The 21,824-nt window shown below is 37.7% G+C and overlaps 1 protein-coding gene across 2 annotated transcripts in view; it reads right to left on the bottom strand.

Moving 5' to 3' along the window:
- Nucleotides 1-21,824, bottom strand: part of LOC108538516 (vacuolar protein sorting-associated protein VTA1 homolog) — a 79,976-nt gene that overhangs the window by 38,521 nt on the left and 19,631 nt on the right. For both annotated transcript variants that reach the window (XM_017886662.1, XM_017886663.1), the window contains exons 2-4: nt 20,022-20,116; nt 16,673-16,800; nt 15,920-15,995 (exon numbers count right to left, since the gene is read on the bottom strand). In XM_017886662.1, the coding sequence (XP_017742151.1) occupies nt 15,920-15,995; nt 16,673-16,800; nt 20,022-20,116 (299 nt within the window). The remainder of the gene's footprint in view (nt 1-15,919; nt 15,996-16,672; nt 16,801-20,021; nt 20,117-21,824) is intronic.

Below are 21,824 nucleotides of genomic sequence, written 5' to 3'. Positions count from 1 at the left end.
AAAAAAAAAAAAAAAAAAAAAGCTTGTGTGTCTGTATGTATCTATTTTTTTTTCTGTACCATTTAAGAGTAAATAGAAGACACTGTGTCCCCTTTCCCTTTCATTGCACTTTCCAAAATCTAGGACAATCTCAAAAATCAGAAAATTTAGTATTTCAACAACACTACTGTCTGATCCACAGTCCCAAGAAATTTTGTCAATTGTCCCAATCATGTCCTTTGTAGTTATTTCCCCCCCAGGCCCAGATCTAATCTAAGGAGCATGATTAGTATTTCTTGAACTTACTTTTTTTTGTTTGTTTTTTAAACAACACAAATTTATTATCTTAGAGTTCAGTAGGTCTGCTACACATCTTATCAGAATAAAATAAAGCTTTCAGCAGTCTGTAGCCCTTCTGGAGGCTCAATACAACCATTTCCTGCTCATTCAGGTCATCATATGGTTGTAGGACTAAGGTGCCTGTTTTCTTTCATTTATTTATTTATTTTATTTTTATTATACTTTAAGTTCTAGGGTACATGTGCACAACGTATAGGTTTGTTACATATGTATACATGTGCCATGTTGGTGTGCTGCACCCATTAACTCGTCATTTACATTAGGTATATCTCCTAACGCTATCCCTCCCACTGCCCCCACCCCCTCCACAGGCCCCGGTGTGTGATGTTCCTCTTCCTGTGTCCAAGTGTTCTCATTGTTCAATTCCCACCTATTAGTGAGAACATGCGGTGTTCTGTTTTCTGTTCTAGCGATAGTCTGAGGAACTGATGTTTCCAGTTTCGATCCATGTCCCTACAAAGCGACATGAACTCCACCCTTTTTTATGGCCTGCATAGCATCCATGGCTGCTACTATGTGCCACAATTTTCTTAAATCCAGCTGTCACTGATGGACATTTGGCGTGGTTCAAGTCTTTGCTACTTGTGAATAGTGCTGGCAATGCGAGACATACATGTGCATGCGCTGTCTTATAGCAGTATGATTTATAATCCCTTTGGTATATACCAGTAATGGATGCGCTGGGTCAAACAGTATTTTCTAGTTCTAGATCCCTTCAGGAAGTCGCCACACTGTCTTCCACAATGGTTAAACACTCAGTTGTACCAGTCCGCACCACAGTGTAAAAGTAATTCCATATTTCCTCCACCATCCTCCTCCCCAGCACCTGTTGTTTCTGACTTTTTTAGGATGATCACCCATTCTAACTGCACCGTGAGCATGTATCTCATTGTGGTTCCTTGATTCTGTTTTGATTTGCATTTCTCTGATGGTCACGGATGATGAGCATTTTTTCCTATTATCTGTTGGATACATAAATGTCTTAAGAATTGTCTGCTCATATCCTTTGTCCACTTTTTGATGGGGTTTATTCTTGTAAATTTGAGTTCTTTGCAGGTTCTGGATATTAGCCCTTTGTCAGGTAAGTAGCTTGCAAAAATTTTCTCCCATTTTGTAGGTTGCCCGTTCACTCTGATGGTAGTTTCCTTTGCTGTGTAGAAGCTCTGTAGTTTAATTAGATCCCATTTGTCAATTTTGGTTTTTGTTGATATGGCTTTTGATGTTTTAGACATGAAGTTCTTGCCCATGCCTATGTCCTAAGTGGTACTGCCTGGGTTTTCTTCTAGGGTTTTTACGGTTTTAGGTCTAACATTTAAGTCTCTAATCCATCTTGAATTAATTTTATATAAGGTGTAAGGAAGGGATCCAGTTTCAGCTTTCTTCATATGGCTAGCCAGTTTTCCCAGCACCATTTACTAAATAGGGAATCCTTTCCCCATTTCTTGTTTTTGTCAGGTTTCTCAAAGATCACACGGTTGTAGATGTGTGGTGTTATTTTTGAGGGCTCTATTCTGTTCCACAGGTCTACATCTCTGTTTTGGTACCACGCTGTTTTGGTTACTATAGCCTTGTAGTACAGTTTGAAGTCAGGTAGCGTGATGCCTCCAGTTTTGTTCTTTTGGCTTAGGATTGTCTTGGCAATGCAGCCTCTTTTTTCGTTCCATATGAACTTTAAAGTAGTTTTTTTATTTCCAATTCTGTGAAGAAAGTCGTTGGTAGCTTAATGAGGGTGGCATTGAATCTACAATTACCTTGGGCAGTATGCCCATTTTCATGATATTGATTCTTCCTATCCATGAGTACAGAACGCTCTTCCATTGGTTTGTGTTCTCTTTTATTTCGTTGAGCAGTGGTTTGTAGTTCTCCTTGAAGAGGTCCTGCACATCCCTTGTAAGTTGTATTCCTAGGTATTTTATTCTCTTTGAAGCAACTGTGAATGGGGGTTCACTCATGATTTCGCTGTTTGTCTGTTACTGGTGTATAAGAATGTTTGTGATTTTTGCACATTGATTTTGTATCCTGAGACTTTGCTGAAGTTGCTTATCAGCTTAGGGAGATTTTGGGCTGAGACGATGGGGTTTTCTAAATATACAACCATGTCATCTGCAAACATGGACAATTTGACTTCCTCTTTTCCTAACTGAATACCCCTCATTTATTTCTCCTGCCTGATTGCCCTGGACAAAACTTCCAACACCATGCTGAACAGGAGTGGTAAGAGAGGGCATTCCTGTCTTGTGCCAGTTTTCAAAGGGAATGCATCGTTTTGCCCATTCAGTATGATATTGGCTGTGGGTTTGTCATAAATAGCTCTTATTATTTTGAGGTACGTTCCATCAATACCGAATTTATTGAGCGTTTTTAGCATGAAGGGCTGTTGAATTTTGTCAAAAGCCTTTTCTGCATCTATTGAGATAATCATGTGGTTTTTGTCTTTGGTTCTGTTTATATGCTGGATTACATTTATTGATTTGCGTATGTTGAACCAGCCTTGCATCCCAGGGATGAAGCCCACTTGATCATGGTGGATAAGCTTTTTGATGTGCTGCTGAATCCGGTTTGCCAGTATTTTATTGAGGATTTTTGCATCGATGTTCATCAGGGATATTGGTCTAAAATTCTCTTTTTTTGTTGTGTCTCTGCCAGGCTTTGGTATCAGGATGATGTTGGCCTCATAAAATGAGTTAGGGACGATTCCCTCTTTTTCTATTGACTGGAATAGTTTCAGAAGGAATGGTATCAGCTCCTCCTTGTACCTCTGGTAGAATTTGTCTGTGAATCCGTCTGGTCCTGGACTATTTTTGGTTGGTAGGCTAATAATTATTGTCTCAATTTCAGAGTCTGTTATTGGTCTATTCAGGGATTCAACTTCTTTCTGGTTTGGTCTTGGCAGAGCATATGTGTCCAAGAATTCATCCATTTCTTCTAGGTTTTCTTCTTTATTTGCGTAGAGTTGTTTATAGTATTCTCTGATGGTAGTTTGTTCTGTGGGGTCGGTGGTGATATCCCCTTTATCATTTTTTATTCCATCTATTTGATGCTTCTCTTTTCTTTTTTATTTGTCTTGCTAGTGGTCTAAAAATTTTGTTGATCTTTTCAAAAAACCAACTCCTGGATTCATTGATTTTTTGAAGGGTTTTTTGTGTCTCTATCTCCTTCAGTTCTGCTCTTAGTTATTTCTTGCCTTCCGCTAGCTTTTGAATGTGTTTGCTCTTGCCTCTCTAGTTCTTTTAATTGTCATGTTAGGGTGTCAATTTTAGATCTTTCCTGCTTTCTCTTGAGGGCATTTAGTGCTATAAATTTCCCTCTACACACTGCTTTAAATGTGTCCCAGAGATTCTGGTACGTTGTATCTTTGTTCTCATTGGTTTCAAAGAACATCTTTATTTCTGCCTTCATTTCATTATGTACCCAGTAGTCATTCAGGAGCAGGCTGTTGTGTTTCCATGTAGCTGGACGGTTGTGACAGAGTTTCTTAATCCTGAGTTCTAGTTTGATTGCACTGTGGTCTGAGAGACAGTTTGTTAAAATTTCTGTTCTTTTACATTTGCTGAGGAGTGCTTTACTTCCAACTATGTGGTCAATTTTGGAATAAGTGCAATGTGGTGCTGAGAAGAATGTATATTCTGTTGATTTGGGGTGGAGAGTTCTGCAGATGTCTATTAGGTGCACTTGGTGCAGAGCTGAGTTCAATTCCTGGGTATCCTTGTTAACTTTCTGTCTTGTTGATCTGTCTAATGGTGACAGTGGGGTGTTAAAGTCTCCCATTATTATTGTGTGGGAGTCTAAGTCTCTTTGTAAGTCTCTAAGGACTTGCTTTATGAATCTGGGTGCATACATATTGGTATTGGTATTGGTATTGGGTGCATACATATTTAGGATATATCATTAGCTCTTCTTGTTGAATTGATCCTTTTACCATTATGTAATGGCCTTCTTTGTCTCTTTTGATCTTTGATGGTTTCAAGTCTGTCTTATCAGAGACTAGGATTGCAACTCTTGCCTTTTTTTGTTTTCCATTTGCTTGGTAGATCTTCCTCCATCCCTTTATTTTGAGCCTATGTGAGTCTCTGCACGTGAGATGGGTCTCCTGAATAAAGCACACTGATTGGTCTTGACTCTTTATCCAATTTGCCAGTCTGTGTCTTTTAATTGGAGCATTTAACCCATTTACATATAAGGTTAACATTGTTATGTGTGAATCTGATCCTGTCATTATGATGTCAGCTGGTTATTTTGTTCGTTAGGTGATGCAGTTTCTTCCTAGCATCAATGGTCTTTTACATTTTGGCATGTTTTTGCAGTGGCTGATAGCAGTTGTTCCTTTCCATGTTTAGGGCTTCCTTCAGGACCTCTTGCAGGGCAGGCCTGGTGGTGACAAAATCTCTCAGCATTTGCTTGTCTGTAAAGGATTTTATTTCTTCTTCACTCATGAAACTTAGTTTGGCTCTATATGAAATTCTGGTTTGAAAATTCTTTTCTTTAAGAATGTTGAATCTCTTCTGGCTTGTAGAGTTTCTGTGGAGAGATCTGCTGTTAGTCTGATGGGCTTCCCTTTGTGGGTAACCCGACCTTTCTCTCTGGCTGCCCTTAGCCTTTTTCCCTTCGTTTCAACTTTGGTGAATCTGACAATTATGTGTCTTGGAGTTGCTCTTCTCGAGGAGTATCTTTGTGGCGTTCTCTGTATTTCCTGAATTTGAATGTTGGCCTGCTTGCTAGGTTGGGAAAGTTCTCCTGGATAATATCCTGCAGAGTGTTTTCCAGCTTGGTTCCATTCTCCCCGTCACTTTCAGGTACACCAATCAGATGTAGATTCTGTCTTTTCACACAGTCCGATATTTCTTGCAGGCTTTGTTCATTTCTTTTTAGTCTTTTTTCTCTAAACTTCTCTTCTTGCTTCATTTCATTCATTTGATCTTCAATCACTGACATTCTTTCTTCCAGTTGATTGAATTGGTTACTGGAGCTTGTGCATTTGTCATGTAGTTCTCCTACCATGGTTTTCAGCTCTATCAGGTCATTTAAGGACTTCTCTCTACATTGGTTATTCTAGTTAGCCATTCGTCTAAACTTTTTTTAAGGTTTTTAGTTTCTTTGCGATGGGTTCGAACTTCCTCCTTTAGTTTGGAGAAGTTTGATTGTTTGAAACCTTCTTCTCTCAACTCGTCAAACTCATTCTCCATCCAGCTTTGTTCCATTGCTGGTGAGGAGCTATGTTCCTTTGGAGGGGGAGAGGCGCTGTGATTTTTAGAATTTTCAGCGTTTCTGCTCTGTTTTTTCCCCTTCTTTGTGGTTTTATCTATGTTTGGTCTTTGATGATGGTGACATACAGATGGGGTTTTGGTGTGGATGTCCTTTCTGTTTGCCAGTTTTCCTTCTAACAGTCAGGACCCTCAGCTGCAGGTCTGTTGGAGTTTGCTGGAGGTCCACTCCATACCCTGTTTGCGTAGGTATCAGCAGCAGAGGCTGCGGAAGAGTGAATATTGCTGAACAGCAAATGTTGCTGTCTGATTGTTCCTCTGGAAGCGTCTTCTCAGAGGGGTACCCAGTCGTATGAGGTGTCAGTCTGCCCCTACTGGGGGGTGCCTCCCAGTTAGGCTACTTGGGGGTCAGGGACCAACTTGAGGAGGCAGTCTGTCCGTTCTCAGATCTCAAACTCCATGCTGGGAGAGCCACTGCTCTCTTCAAAGCTGACAGACAGGGACATTTAAATCTGCAGAGGTTTCTGCTGCATTTTGTTTGGCTATGCCCTGTCCCCAGAGGTGGAGTCTACAGAGGCAGGCAGGCCTCCTTGAGCTGTAGTGGCCCCCACCCAGTTCGAGCTTCCTGGCTGCTTTGTTTACCTACTCAAGCCTCAGCAATGGTGGGCACCCCTCCCCCAGCCTCGCTGCTGCCTTGCAGTTAGATCTCAGACTGCTGTGCTAGTAATGAGGGAGGCCCCATGGGTGTGGGACCCTCCAAGCCAGGCATGGAATATAATCTCCCGGTGTGCCATTTGCTAAGACCCTTGGAAAAGTGCAGAATTAGGGTGGGAGTAATTTGATTTTCCAGGTGCTGTGTGTCACGGTTTCCCTTGGCCAGGAAAGGGAATTCCCTTACCCCTTGTGTTTCCCGGGAGAGGCGATGCCTTGCCCTGCTTCGGCTCTCACTCGGTGGGCTGCACCTAACATCCTGCACCCACTGTCTGACACACCCCAGTGAGATGAACCTGGTATCTCAGTTGCAGAAATCACCCGTCTTCTGTGTTGCTCACACCAGGAGCTGTAGCCTGTAGCTGTTCCTGTTGGGCTATCTTGGAATCACCTCAACCTTGACTTTTTAAAAAATATCAACCAAGCAGTAAAATGTCTATTGATTTGTCTGATGTCACCTCATGATTAGGTTTGGGTTATACATTTTTGGCAGCATTATCACTGAAGCGGTATTTGTCTTTTTCAGATCATCTTATTAGGATGCACATGATGTGGGCTGTGCCAACATCAGTGGTGTTAGGTTTAATGACTTGGCCTAAAGAGGTATGTGACAAGTTTTCTCATTATTGAATTACTATTTTCCTCTGAAAGAAATAAGCAATTTGATAAGATATTCATAGATATGTATATTTACTTCTTTTTATCAAACTTTCCACCTACTACTTTTAAAGCTCACTAATAATTTTCTAATTTTATTATTTGTACATTTATAGTTAGAATCCTATGAAAAAGAGCCTTCTCTGCTCTTCTATTATTTATTCATTCATTTATTTCTTCATGTGTATCAGTCTGGACCTATACAGATTCTTTATTCAATGAGTTATCATCCATTACTATCATTCTAATTTTTATGCTCAAACTGTCCCTGGCTTGGACAATGGGAACCCTTTCAAGTCGGCTTCTGGGTCCTATGATTATGATAACACTTTCCTACTTTCTGTCACAAGAAGGTCCGGCCTTATCTATAGCTTTCCTGGACTCAGTCCTAGATTAAGCACTTTCTATGAAAGTCCTGGTTTCTTATGCAGAATAAAATTAGAATAGAAAATCAGGTACTAGGGATGCTCACTGTGCACTCACTGCTACTGGTGCATCATTGCTCCTAGGAGAGCACAGAGACACACAAATAGTACACATACAGTATACATATTATACCTATATATCTATTCATCTAATATGTTTAAAAGCATGAATTAATAAGATTACAACAATTCCAACTTAATAGCATAACACAATCTAGTCTTCTCTCATTCCACATCGTAACTAAATTCCCCAAAAGTGAGAAAACTGTCTCCCTCAATATATTTAATCATTTGGTCACTCCTAGAATACAGAATAAGCAGGTTTAGAACTGCCAACTCATACTAAGACAAACCAAACTTATAAGCAAAATAGTTCAATATTTAACTTCTGCAGTAAAATGAACATACTTTTGAGATGTATACATCTTCTGTGCACAATATTTTGACAAACAGATTAGTATACCTGGGTAAACCATACTTCTAATTATATCCCTTCCTAGAGCAACTTCCTTTGGTGTGCATGCATGTACACATACATACACACACGTGTATGAAGGCAGTCATATAGTTTGCATTCTTCCGGCTTTCTTCCTCAGCATAATGTCTACGAGATTCATCCATGTTGCAGGTTATATCAGTAGTCAGTTCCTTTTTGTATCTAACACCCCAATGTGTTTGCCAGTGCTCCTGTTGGTGGACATCAGGGTTGTTTCTAGCTTTGGGCTATTATGAATAAACTTCCCATAAGTGCTCCTGAACTAGTCTTTTTCTGGACATATGTTTTATTTCTTTTGGATAAAACCAGAAAAGGAATTGCTGGGTAAAAGGGAGTATGTTTAGCATTTAAAAAAAAAAAAACTGGCCAACTCTTTTCCTAAAGTGGATGTAACATCTAACATCTCCATCAAGCAATGTATGAAAGCTCTTGGTTTTTCACATTCTAGACAACAGTTTATGTGGCCACTCTTTATTAGTGTTATTTTATTGATTTTTAAAAACTATTCTATCAATGACTAACGGGGGGTGTTAAAATTTCCAACTATGATTATGAATTTTTTCTTATTTTTCTTTTCTTTTTGTCAATTTGTTTCATATAGTTTGAAAGTCTTATTCTTAGGTGCACAGATATTTGTAACTGTATTGTTTTCTTGATGAACTGGCCCCTTTATTATTACAAAATGTTCCCTTTTATTTCTAGTAACACATCTACTCAAAGCCTATTTTATCTATGGCCACTTGGGATTCTATTTACTTAGTATCTGCATTGAGCATCTTTTTCCATATTTTCATTTTCATAATATTTATCTTTATATTTGAACAGTACCTGCTATAAACAGTATACAGATAATTGAGAAACAGAATAGTGGCAGACAAAATATTAAAAAATAAAAAAACAAAAATGTTGAAGGACTGAAGAAAATAGACTTTAGTTTTATAATGACATGAAATTAAAAGGAAAAAAAAAAATCAAGAAATGACCAAGAAAATATCACTGAGTAAATGAGATCTATTTTAGAAAAGTTATGAAATAGAAGTTATATATAAACAAGTATAAGGTATTTTTCCATCTACAGATTAAAAAATGAAACACTACCGCAACTTTTCAAGCAGAAACTAATCAAGAAGACAAAGCCCCTCTTCAAGTTCTTGCAATATAATTTATTCAAAATATAATACACAAAAATGTAGTTAATACATTCATAGTGTAATATTCATAAAGTTAGAACTCTAAATACAGGTGGGGGAGAGCTGAGAGAATGGAGAAATTCATGTAAGGACTAGAATAATGTAGGTGAGACTCGAAGAGAAGATAAAACTTAGGCAAAGCCAGCTAGAAACAAAACATTTCCAAGGGTGAAAAATGAGAAGACAGTGAGCAGCCTGAACTACAAAGAAAGTAGGACTGGCAAATAGTGGTGCAAGCAGAGTACGGAGCATTACAGAAAACCTGAAAATCTGACAGAGGAGTTTGGACTTTGTTCTTCAATGACAGAAGAATGAATTGCAGGGAAAAAAAAGCTCAAAATAGGACGCATTAGTTATGCACACTGCATAATTCATCTTGTGAATCAGTGGCCTTTTTGAAAGGGGATGGAATTTTAAGTAAAAAGAACTTAATTAGAATACCCCAAATCATCACATACAGATATCATACAGAAGGCTTTGGCTATTCAGATTGTTTACATCTTGTATTAGTCTATTTTCACTGCTATAAAGGAATACCTGATGTTGGCTAATTTATACAGAAAAGAGGCTTCACAGTTCTGCAGGCTGTCCAAGCAAGGGTCGAGTATCTGCTTGGCTTCTGGTGAGGCCCAGGAAGCTCTTACTCATGATGGAAGGCAAAAGGAAGCCAGCGTGTCACAAGGTAGGAGAGGCAGCAAGAAAGATGCCAGACTCTTTTAAACCACCACTTCCCACATGAAATAACAGGGCGAGAACTCACTTATTACCATGGGGAGGGCACCAAGCCATTCATAAAAGATCCACCCCCATGACCACTCCTCCCACCAGGCCTCACCTCCAACACTGAGGATCACATTTTAACATGAGATTCGAGGGGGACAAACATCCAAACTATATAATTCCACCTCTGCTTCCCGCCCCCCTCAACTCTCATGTCCTTCTCACATTGCAAAATATAATCATCCCTTCCCAAGAGTCCCCTAAAGTTTTAACTAATTGCAGCATCAACTCAAAAGTCTGAAATCTCATCTAACAATCAAGGCACATTCCTTTCACTTGTGAGCCTGTATGATTAAAAGCAAAGTATTTACTTCTAATAAAGAATGGTGGTACAGGCATTGGGTAAGCATCCCCATTCTAAAAGGGAGAAACTACCCCCAAAAAGGCGTGATAGGCCCCACACAAGTCCAAAAACCAACAGGGTAGACATTAAACTTCAAAGTTTCAAAATAATGCTTTACTCCATGACCAGCATCCAGGGAACACTGGTACAAGTGGTGGCCCTGGGCAGCTCTGCCCCTATGGGTTTGCAGGGTGCAGCCCCTGTGGCTGCTCTCATAGGTTGGAGTTGAAAGCCTGCACCTTTTCCAGGCTCAGGGTGCAAGCTGTCAGTGGCTCTACCACTCAAGTAGGCCTGGGTGGTGGCAGCCCCGCTCCTACAGCTCCACTAAGCAGTGATCCAGGTAGGACTCTGTGTGGGAGCTCCAACCTCACATTTCCCTTAGCACTGCCCTACTAGGATCTTTCTGTGAGGACTCTACCCCTGAGGCTGGCTTCTGCCTGGGCATACAGGCTTTCCCACACATCCTCTGAAATCTAGATGGAAACTGCCAAGCCTCCTTCACTCTTGCATTCTGTGCACTTGCAGACTTAACACACCATGTGGAAGCTGCCAAGGCTTACAGCTTATGCACTCTGGACCAGTGGCCCAAGGGATACCTGCAGCCCTCTGAGGCACAGCTAGAACTGGAGCAGCTGGGACAACCATAAAAATTTTCAAACTTTAAATCAATTAAAAATAATTGTCTGCATTATAAAGATGTTTAAATTAAAAGACAAATATACAAATAAAAATTATGCCATTCCCTTGCCCATTTTCTTTTTTTATTTTAGATTTCAGTGTTTCCCAAAACACGTTCTATGAGAAGGAAAACAACCAATTTTGAAGAAAGTTTCAGCTTTGTTATAAAGCTACGGAATATCAAGCAGTTAAATTAACACCAGTGCCTTTCCTTATCAACAAACAAACCAGTTATGGTGAGTCTTGAACTATATCTAAATGTATCTAATGAGTATACATTAAAAAAAAATTCTGTCTACCTGAAATCTTCAAACTCTTCTTTTCCCACTTTTCTGTTTCCTGTCTTTGTCTCTACCAGTGTTTTCAAATTACACAATGAAACTAAAGTGGAATTGTAGAGGAGGAAATGAGTTAACACTGCTAAATGCTTTGAAGACCAGTTTATATCCATGGTTTTGGAACAACTCATCTTTTTATAGTATTTGAAATAAAGGTTATAATAGTTTGTGTCTTGTTTTAGGCATATAGTGCTTAAATGACAGGTAAATAAAAAAACATTACATGTTCTTAGACAACAATGAGGACCTGTGAGAGGGCTGATGCTGCTGACTATCTTGCTTATCAATATTTGTAAGGGCTGGTAAAATCACAGCTGAAGTGTACTTCTCCCTTTTCCACCTAAACAAGCATTACTGAAAACTCCTGGCATTTTAAATCATTATTATTATTATTATTGGTTTTTTTTTTTGGAAACAGAATCTTGCTCTATCACTCACGCTGGAGTGCAGTGGCACAATCCCGGCTCACTGCAACCTCCGCCTTCTGGGTTCAGCAATTCTCTGCCTCATCCTCCCAAGTAGCTGGGACTACAGATGCAGGCTGCCACATCTGGCTAATTTTTTGTATTTTAATAGAGAAGGAGTTTCACCGTGTTGCTCAGGCTGTTCTCAAACTCCTGAGCTCAGGCAATCCACCTGCCTCGGCCTCCCAAAGTGCTGGGATTACAGGCGTGAGCCACTGCACCCGGCCTAAATCATCGTTTTTTAAAAACCTCAGTAATCACCATGAAGACTCTGTTTCTAAAATGGAAAACGATGGAACAAAATACAATACTGAAAATAAGAGAAAACAAGTCTGAATAAGGCTGATCACACTGGTTGGCCTGAGGCATATGGATAGACTTAACAGTATTTTCCTTTCCTTGGCTGACTTTATACAGTTAGTCAACCTTAGTTTGTAGTCAAAAATCAGTTTACTAGCCATGTCAGATCACTGTAATATACTGCATATGAGAAAAGTTAGTATTTTGAGTGTCAAGCAATTTGTACACTTCTACAAATGTACAAATATGTACCTATACACAATTTTTGCTGAAAGTGCAAACTTTATATATAACAAATTTAAGTTAGTAAAAAGCACCTACATAATTACATATTAACTGTGTACACACATTTTTCAATACAGATATGCAGGATTTATGGAAGGCCCAAGAATATACTTCAGCCCAAAGCATATGACCGCAGAGATGTCCCTTTCCACTCTGGCCATAGAGGTTTAATTTCTTCTTTCCATCCCATTCCAGACCCCTCCAACTATCTAGAATCCTTTATCCACCAACGAAGATGCAATCTCCTACTTTATCCTAGCACTAGTGCAAGGCAAAGGGGCTTAGGGAGCAGGTTATGTAGTGAGATAGGGGGTAAAAAAAACCCTTTACCCTTACTCTTTAGTAACTCTAATATCTACACAAATCCCATCCCATCACCCCAATCTCACCTGAAGCCTTCTCATTGGCCTCATTTACAGTGTTTGCCCTAGTTTCTATGTTCAAAAAACTAAGGAAGCTGGTTCTTCATTAATGGTAGCTAAAAGTAGCTAAAAGTAAACCTAGATTTTTCTCCTGAAATACAGATAAATTATGTAGTTTATGTATGTGGAAGTGTTACATATTCTTTAAGTGAAAAGAACCTATTACTTACTTAAGATTTCTGGAAATTTTGTTCTTTTTCCTATGACTATTACTTAACCTGTTAGCTGGGTTCACCAGTTAGCAGTTATAACTTTAAAGGATTATGTGCTTGCTTCTAAAATGCATAGGTGAAGGTAGCTTCCCTAAGTAAGAAATAGGAGAAGGCAAGGAGAGCACAATAAACCATGTGGCATTCTGATCTGCTACTCTGCCTTATCATGATCCTCTCCTCTCGTATCTTGAATTTCCATTCGCATCTACAAATGTGTTTCTTTATTAACTTCTCCTCTTACATTGCAAAAATAGGTATTTACCAAGGGTTTTTACTTAGTTATCTTCTCTCTCATTCAAAACAATCCACTTACCTGAAGGGTTGGTCTAATCTTATAACTTGAATTGTCCCCTCTACTTTGCTGTCTTTTGCTTATTTATTTCCAAGAGGCTTCTGGTGATTCCTTTTTGGTTGTCAAACTTGCAACTCTAATTTTAAAATCTAAGTTTCAATAAATTATTGCTTCTCAAATCAAAAACAACTCATCATGTACGGTTCTCCACCTCTCAAATAAGGCCCACAGTTAATCATCAACCAGTTTTTTTTTTCTTTCTTTTTTTTTTTTGTCAAATGGTTTTGTAGTTCTCCCTCACTCCAGTTCATTGTACGGACTCCTATTATACAAAGCACCCCAAGGCATAATTCTTTACTCAAAAATACAAATTGAAGATTGCAGGTCTTCCATCATCTGTCTGACCTGGCGTATGACTTACTCTTCTAATCTGAATTCTCACCATTCTCCTTCACCTACCTAGGACTCTCCAAAGTTCTACTGAACCACTCAAAGCTTTCCATCATGTCATATTTATATTACCTCTGTATCCCCAAGTATTTAGCATAGTTCCTCACACTAGTAAAACAGAGAAGAAAAGAAAATTTGGATCATTAATAACAGGAGATGAGGTGAAAGGGATTTAAAAATGTGGATCCATGAGGTTATCAGAATATAAAAAGGTAATACCCATAGGTTATCAGTTCTCCTTTATATGACTCTGTACAAGAGTTAAAACATCTGAGAGCAGTGGCTCTGAATGGGCATTGCTCCATACCTGAAAATATCTCAGGTGGTTTCTGGTTAGCTCAGTTACTGGGAAATGACACTGACAGTGTGTGGGCAAGGGCCAAAACTGCTTTATGTTTTGGAATAAAAGGGACAGTCACATTAAAAAAAAAAAAAAATGTCCTGGCTGGGAGTGGTGGCTCATGCCTGTAATCCCAGCCCTGTGGGAGGCCGAGGCAGGCGGATCACGAGATCAGGAGATCGAGACCATCCTAACCAACATAGTGAAACCCTGTCTCTACTAAAATACAAAAAATTAGCCAGGTGTGGTGGCGCACACCTGTAGGCCCAGCTACTTGGGAGGCTGAGGCAGGGTAATCGCTTGAACCCAGGAGGTAGAGGATGCAGTGAGCCGAGATTGTGCCACTGCACTCCAGCCTGGTGACAGAGTGAGACTCTGTCTCAAAACAAAACAAAACAAAACAGTCCTTCATTTGTCACAACTCTGAAATGTCCTGAACAACTTTCATGCTGACAAAACCCCTGCTTATACTCATCAAGCTTAGAGAGTAACTTCATTTTGAATATAAAGAAAAAATAACTTTTTGCAGTTTTGCTATACAATCTTTTATAAACATGCCTTATACACTGATTGTACTTTGTTTTGTTTGGGACTTTAATAAGAGCTAGTCATCATTTTGAAAAACAAAATTCTATCACAGAAAACAACATTGCCCATAGTGTTCAACATTCATATATACACATTTGTATCCATCTCATTTATAACTTTCTTTTTCTAGATTAATACATTCCCTCTCAGAAAATAAATTCTCCACATGAATGGTAAAGCCTGTTATGGTGAAAATAATACTGAACTTAAGGCAGTAAATTTGTCATTGAGCCCCCATTTGCCCATGTATAAAATGGTTATGTGCTTTGCTTACCTTACAGTCATTATGGGAATCAAACTGATAAAATGAACAGGAAGTATGTTATAAAATATTAAGTCCTATATGCATTTTACAAGGGAAACAAACCATTAACAATAATGCCGACTAGAAATGAAACAGAAAAAAAGGTCATAAAAAGATTCTACCTCCAGTGGCAGTGTGTTGGCTCACACCTGTAATCCCAGCACTTTGGGAGGTCAAGGCGGACGTATCACCTGAGATCAGGAGTTCGAAACCAGCCTGACCAACATGGTGAAACCCCGTCTCTAGTAAAAATACAAAAATTAGCTGGGTGTCATGGCATCTGCCTGTAATCCCAGCTACTAGGGAAACTGAGGGAGAAAAATCACTTGAACCCAAAAGGCAGAGATTGCAGTGAGCCAAGATCGCGCCATTGCACTCCTGCCTGGGCAACAAGAGCAAAACTCTATCTCAAAAAAAAAAAAAAAAGATTCTACCTCCACTATGTTCAACAAATTACAGTGTAAAAACTTAACAACATACAGGATTAGTAATATGTTAATACTTAATAAGATCAAACTCTAAACCTATGCTGTCCAATACTGTAGTCACACATATGTTGAAGTGTAAAATACATGCTGGATTTAAAGAACTTATTACAGGCCAGGTGCAGTTGGGTTCACACCTGTAATTTCAGCACTTTGGGAGGCTGAGGCAGGCAAGATTGCTTGAGCTCAAGAGTTCGAGAGCAGCTTGGTGAAACCATGTCTCTACAAAAAAATACAAAATTAGCCAGCTATGGTGGCTTGTGCCTGTAGCCCCAGATACTCAGGAGTCTGAGGCAGGAGAATTGCTTGAGCCTGAGGAGGCTGAGGCTGCAGTGAGCTGAGATCACACCACTGTACTCCAGCCTGGGCAACAGAGCAATAACCTGTCTCAAAAAACAAACACAAAAATAAAAATAGAGAACTTAGTACAAAATTAAAGTATATTATTGGAAATAATTTATTTTTTAAAAATGGCCAATAAAAAATGCAAAATTACATTTTTTGCTTGCATTAATTTCTGACAGACATTCTGCTGTAAATAAACAATGCAATAACAATATTCATAAACAGAAACATTACTGATCTTCGGCTAAGAAGACAATAAAGAATGTACACTCACTTCATCAGTGAGTTCTCCAAATACTGTTATGACATCTATCAAAAGACTTGCAGTATAGAAGGACTTGATCATGTTTCTGGAAGAGAAAAGAGAGTCGGTCTAGTTTAAATATGAAACACATTAAAATGTAGTTTTGTCATGTAGCTGTAAGAAAAAAAAATTCCTATCTTTATAAAAGCACTCTGAAATTATTGTTTTAAATAAAATCAGATTTCAAGAAAGTAACAAAAATGGTTTTATAATCTGTTACTATGACAAAGTAACAAGGCTCATATTACAAGTAAATGCGCCACGGCAAGGCTTTTGTATGTTTTGATTTTAGAAAATGTAATTATAGTATTATCTGACTCCATATGAAACCATAATGTATTTCTTTACATGCAAATATTATACTGAAAACTCATTTGAATTGACTGGGGTGGGTACCTTCAAAATCAAAATCAAAATTAAAATCATGAGGCGAGGTTGTGATTTTGGCTAAAATCAACTCAGATTTTACTAAATGTTAAACAACAGCTAAGTAGAGTATATTTACTAAGTAAATAAATCTGCCTGGGTATTTCTTCTTTCAGCCATTTTCTTTTAAGAGAAAGGCCAGAATTTGTAACCTAAAATTACTGTGAGGTTCGATAATTTTTTCTAAAAAAACCTAAACCAATCAGCAGGTTAGAAAGTGTTCCAGAGAAAACTAGTTAGTTTTGGTTATACAGTTACAAAATTAATAAAATAATTTTTATTTTTCTCTTTACTTACTTGTGAAATCGCCCGGCACGATCTTCATTGTCTGCATACAAAAACATTTTCAAAGCATAATTCTCCAAATGGGCACAACCCACTATTTCTTGAGTAATAGCTTCATTATCACCCAACTGCTTCTTTAGCTAAAATAAAATCAGATACATAGCTTATGATTTTGGACTCTTAGAAGTGTTGGCTTAATTACAAATAATTCTAATAATCATTTTAAGTAAATTATTTTACATTCATTTCAATAAAAGATGTTATCAATGAAATCTTGCAAAAAGAGTTGGTATGCCTCTGCCCAATGCATTTAAAACAAAATCCAATGCTTACAACTTTGAAGAAACACACTTATGATAAACTGAAAATATAATTTAGCTCTAACAATCAAAATAACCAAGCATAAAACGATAACATATCCAATTATCCATATGAAGGAAGCATCAAATACTTCAAAATGATGTTTTATTACCCAAACTATAAGTTATTCTAAAAATAGAATTAGAAAATAATTTCTAGGCATATATAACTTAAAATTTTAATTTATTCCCATTTTTTCTGTCAAATCTAAAAAAAAAAAGACTAGAAGGTTCATCATGTCCTAAAATAATATCTCTAGGCTGGCCACAGCGACTCACGCCTGTAATCCCAGCACTTTGGGAGGCCAAGGGGGCGGGTCACGAGGTCAGGAAATTGAGACCATCCTGGCTAACATGGTGAAACCCCATCTCTACTAAAAATACAAAAAGAAATTAGCCGGGCATGGTGGTGGTCAGCTGTAGTCCCAGCTACTCGGGAGGCTGAGGCAGGAGAATGGCATGAACCCGGGAGGAGGAGCTTGCAGTGAGCCAAGATCGCGCCACTGCATTCCAGCCTGGACGAATGAGCTAGACTATGTCTCAAAAATAAATAAATAAATAAATAATAATATAATTAATGTTCTCAGAGCACATCATGTAAAAAACAATAAAAGATCTAATTCTAAGTTAACGGTATAAGACAACAACTCAGAATCAAACTTTATGGAAGCTTTTAAAATTTAGACAAATATTATACTTGCAATCAGTGAACTTATATCTGTAAATTTTAAGCCCTTTTCTATAGACAAAATTCAATTTAAAACCATTAAAAAAAAATTCCTAATTTTTACTCAGAGACTACAATACAGGAATAAAATAAACTCCCTGGAGTATCAGATCTGAGCATCATACTAGTGATGAAACTGCTTTTTTTTAAAGTAAAAAATTAAAATTAAAAGAAGCCCCAGGATTTTTCATAAAATCAGGAAAGTAAATACTATTCATAATTAAACCAGAAGAATAACTTACGGTGTCCAGAAGAGATTTAACGCTGAAATTTAAGGAAATTTTATCTATGTTTATCCTGAACAAACAGAAAAAAGAAAAAAAAAAAAAAACCCACAGGTAACAGTAATTTATGTATCCAAACTGCAAAATCATTTGTAAAGGCAGATTTCGTTATAGAGTAATTTTAGTGAGGGTAGGCCACTTCATCTCATCTTCATCAGAAAATATCTGACAGCAAAAACATAATATATTTGAAGTTTTAAAACTGTAATACAAACATCATAGTGTGCCCTCACCACAGAATAAACTTACCCTACCTGTCATTTAATGTAGGTAGTGATAAATTCCTGATGAGTCCCTTTATAAATGTGATTTTACACTTCAGAAAACTGTTTGAATTTTGTCTTATCCAAGAACTATTATCTGAGCTACTACTGCTATGCAGTGAAGTTAATAAAGAGACATTATACTACACAAAAAGCTAGAGTTGGATTTTACAAATATACTGCTATGTGTGAGAAACATTCTCTTCTACCCCAACCCATTCCCTAAAAAGAGAGTACTCAAATTTATCTTGTATCCACAGAAGCAGCTGTAGAAATGGAAGGCCAGATAGGTTCCAGGAACAGCTGAATTTCCTCAGTGTTGCCATGAGGCTGATTTTGGGTACTTAACAGTAGCAGATGACAGGAGTCAATAAGCCAGAGAGCCAAACCAAGTGAGAGAACACTACTGCCCATGGCTGCTTTATACAACTAGGTAGGAAGTTCTGTCTTCGCATAAGTCTTGTTTGAATGATAACCTCCTAAAATACATAAAACAATGAAAACAATGAAAAGCTCTGGGCTGACTAGTATAAGTGTTCTCATTTTGGTTTTTATTTGTCTAAATTTTCTCAAAGCAAAATAATACAACTGATAGAATAAATAGGTTTCTAATTCTCCTGAGGTTGGATATCCAAATAAGCAAATAAAAAGTAAGTCACGACTATTAATGTAACAGTCTTGGAGGAGATGAATTAATGAGCGTACCCTGACTTTGTTAGAAGAGAAACCAGGTATGGCTGAGTCCAGGAGTTACAGGACAGAGTCCTCATTACTAAGTGTGACTACTAAGGTTGGCACTGCCGTCTTTGTGCACTGACATCCAATCCAATAGGCACTTCTCAGTAAGTACCTCTACAGTGATCTGTGAAGTTATATTAGGTTCAAGAAGGTGATTAACTAGTCACCTACCACTTTCCTGCTAGCAGGGAAGGATGCCTAAACCCTAAGAATATCTTGCCCTTGGGAACCCAGAGAGGGAGGAAGAAAAGATAAGTAATTGGCATCATTTCCTTCATTGTTCCTTTCACTAAATACACACCCTATTATTTCATTATTACAAGAAATATTAAGATTCCCAAATTAATCACCCATGTAACTGCAAGGGAAGGTTAGAAAGGGTTTTTTACGGTTGGGCATGGTGGCTTATGCCTGTAATCCCAGCACTTTGGGAGGCTGAGGTGAGTGTATAACTTGAGGTCAGGAGTGGGAGACCAGCCTGGTCAAGAAGGTCAAACTCCGTCTCTACCAAAATATACAAAAAAACTAGCTGGGCGTGTTTAGTGAGTGCCTGTAGTCCTAGCTACCTGGGAGGCTGACGTAGGAGAATTGCTTGAACCTGGGAGATGGAGGTTGCAGCAAGCTGAGAGATCACGCCACTGCAACGCACTCCAGCCTGGGTGACAGAGTGAGACTCTGTCTCAATTTAAAAAAAAAAAAAGAAAAGGTTTTTCACCTATAAAAGGATGAGCCAAAGGCTATCTATAATAATGTGGAACAAGATACGATGGCATATGCAAAGATATTTGAACATACTTTAATTAACACTCATAACTCCTCTGGAAGTATACAGTAAATAATTGAAAAAACTTATGTCTAGTTTTTCCTCAGGTATAATGGCATTGTTGATTGTTGCCAAGGGAAAGAACTAAAATGACAACACAGACACACAAATGAATAAAATGGTATTTTAACCATAACCGGAAAATAAATGATTAGTGTTCAACTTACAGCTTCTAACTGATCCATTAACTTTGATAAAAATTTGCGACATTCAGGAGTTTTACTATCGATCTTCATTCCAGTCTGCATTGCGTATAAACGACCTAGAAAGAAAAGATAATTTGAACAATTTCATTTTTAAAAATCCATGTTTATGAGTGTTTAAAATATAATTGCTAATAAATAATTTAAAATTCAAGTACATTTAGAAATAAAACTGATTTACTATGGAAGTTATAAACCTAAAAGCACAAAATATTATCCAAAGAATGCAAGATATCCATAATGATAAATTTTTTTTATCAAGTAAAGCCTTCTCTTCTGGCATTATGCAAAAAAAAAAAAAAAAAAAGAATGACTAGGTATGTCCTAAGCTATCAAAGGCAACTATAATTTAATTGGTAAGACAAAGCACACAGCAAACAACCATACGTACAAGAGCACCTGCCAAATGCCAAATAAGTGATACTGACAAAATATATAAAATGGGCTGGGATAGTGGGAAATGAGACTTGAACTGCGGTTTATAGAAAGAATTGCTACAGTAATTTTACATATACTCTCTCTTTGAATAAATATATCTTCTCTTCAAAGAGTTAATAAAAACAACTGAGATAAGGCTAAACCTAAACAGCTGACACCACAATTTTAGTTGTTTTCCCAGTGATAAGAACTGTGAACAGTTCTGGTGGTAATTGCTGTTACCACTGATGTATACATACGATGTCTGTAATTGACCCCTTACATTCAACAATATGCCCTGGAGATCTGTGTCAGTGTTAATGTTCTACAGTATGAATGCATCAAGGTAACAAAAGCACATTCAGGCAGCTCTCAAAATTTCATTATAACTAATGTTGTGCATAAATGCAACAACAAAATGCAACGAAATTTTTGAATGAAGACTGATGGTAAAACTCATGAATTGCAAAATACCTCCTTGTGCACAATGCAAGAGAGTTCCCAGGGGAACCAAGAGGTGAGATTCCTGGGTCATAGTCTCTGTGCCTTTTTCATTTTGAGACCTACTGTTAAGCTGCCCCCACAAAACAAAAGTATCAATACACAGTTGTATCTGCAATATATACAAGCACTCATTTTGCCTAAACTCACAAAACACTTATTAAACTTACATTCCTATCAACCTGAAGACTAAAAGCACTCTGTTTGATTTTATATTTTCTTTCCTAACCACTAAAAAACTATTAGGTATTTACTGAACAGCCCTATATTCTCATTTATGAATTAAGGATAGCTATCAAAATAAAATAATCTTCTGCCAAATTGGTTTGCTTTTAAACAAATTGACTTGTAGCAATTCTTTACACAGTATGAAGTAGAGATATAATGTTCCCCCACCAAATGAAATCTTCTACGTGTTTATTCTGTCTCTACCCTAACTAGAATTTACACTCCATGATGACAAGGATGTTAGTCTATTTGGTTTGCTGATGTATCCTTGGCATCTAGGATAGAGGTTGGCCCTTGATAAACATTTTCTGAATAGATAAACACATGAATGAAAGAATAGCTCATTTTATCCTACTGATTTAAATGTCATTTTTATCATTCATTATCATATATTAAGTTTCCATGGTATACTAGGGCCCAGCTCTGTATACTGACTACCCTGCTGTGCTATTCTATGGGTCTATCGTTGTTTGATTTACTAGAGCTTTATAACAAAGCTGAATATCTGAAACTCTCAGAATTTCCAACACAATTATGTTTACATGTCAAAAATTCTCTTTAAAAATTAATACATGTGTGAAACAGTTACCTATTTATCATATCTGTGTGTTTTAAATTTTA

This window comes from Rhinopithecus bieti, unplaced genomic scaffold, assembly GCF_001698545.2.
Source record: "Rhinopithecus bieti isolate Rb0 unplaced genomic scaffold, ASM169854v2 scaffold_15801, whole genome shotgun sequence".
Taxonomy (NCBI): Eukaryota; Metazoa; Chordata; class Mammalia; order Primates; family Cercopithecidae; genus Rhinopithecus; species Rhinopithecus bieti.
This window is presented reverse-complemented; position numbering and strand designations above follow the sequence as displayed.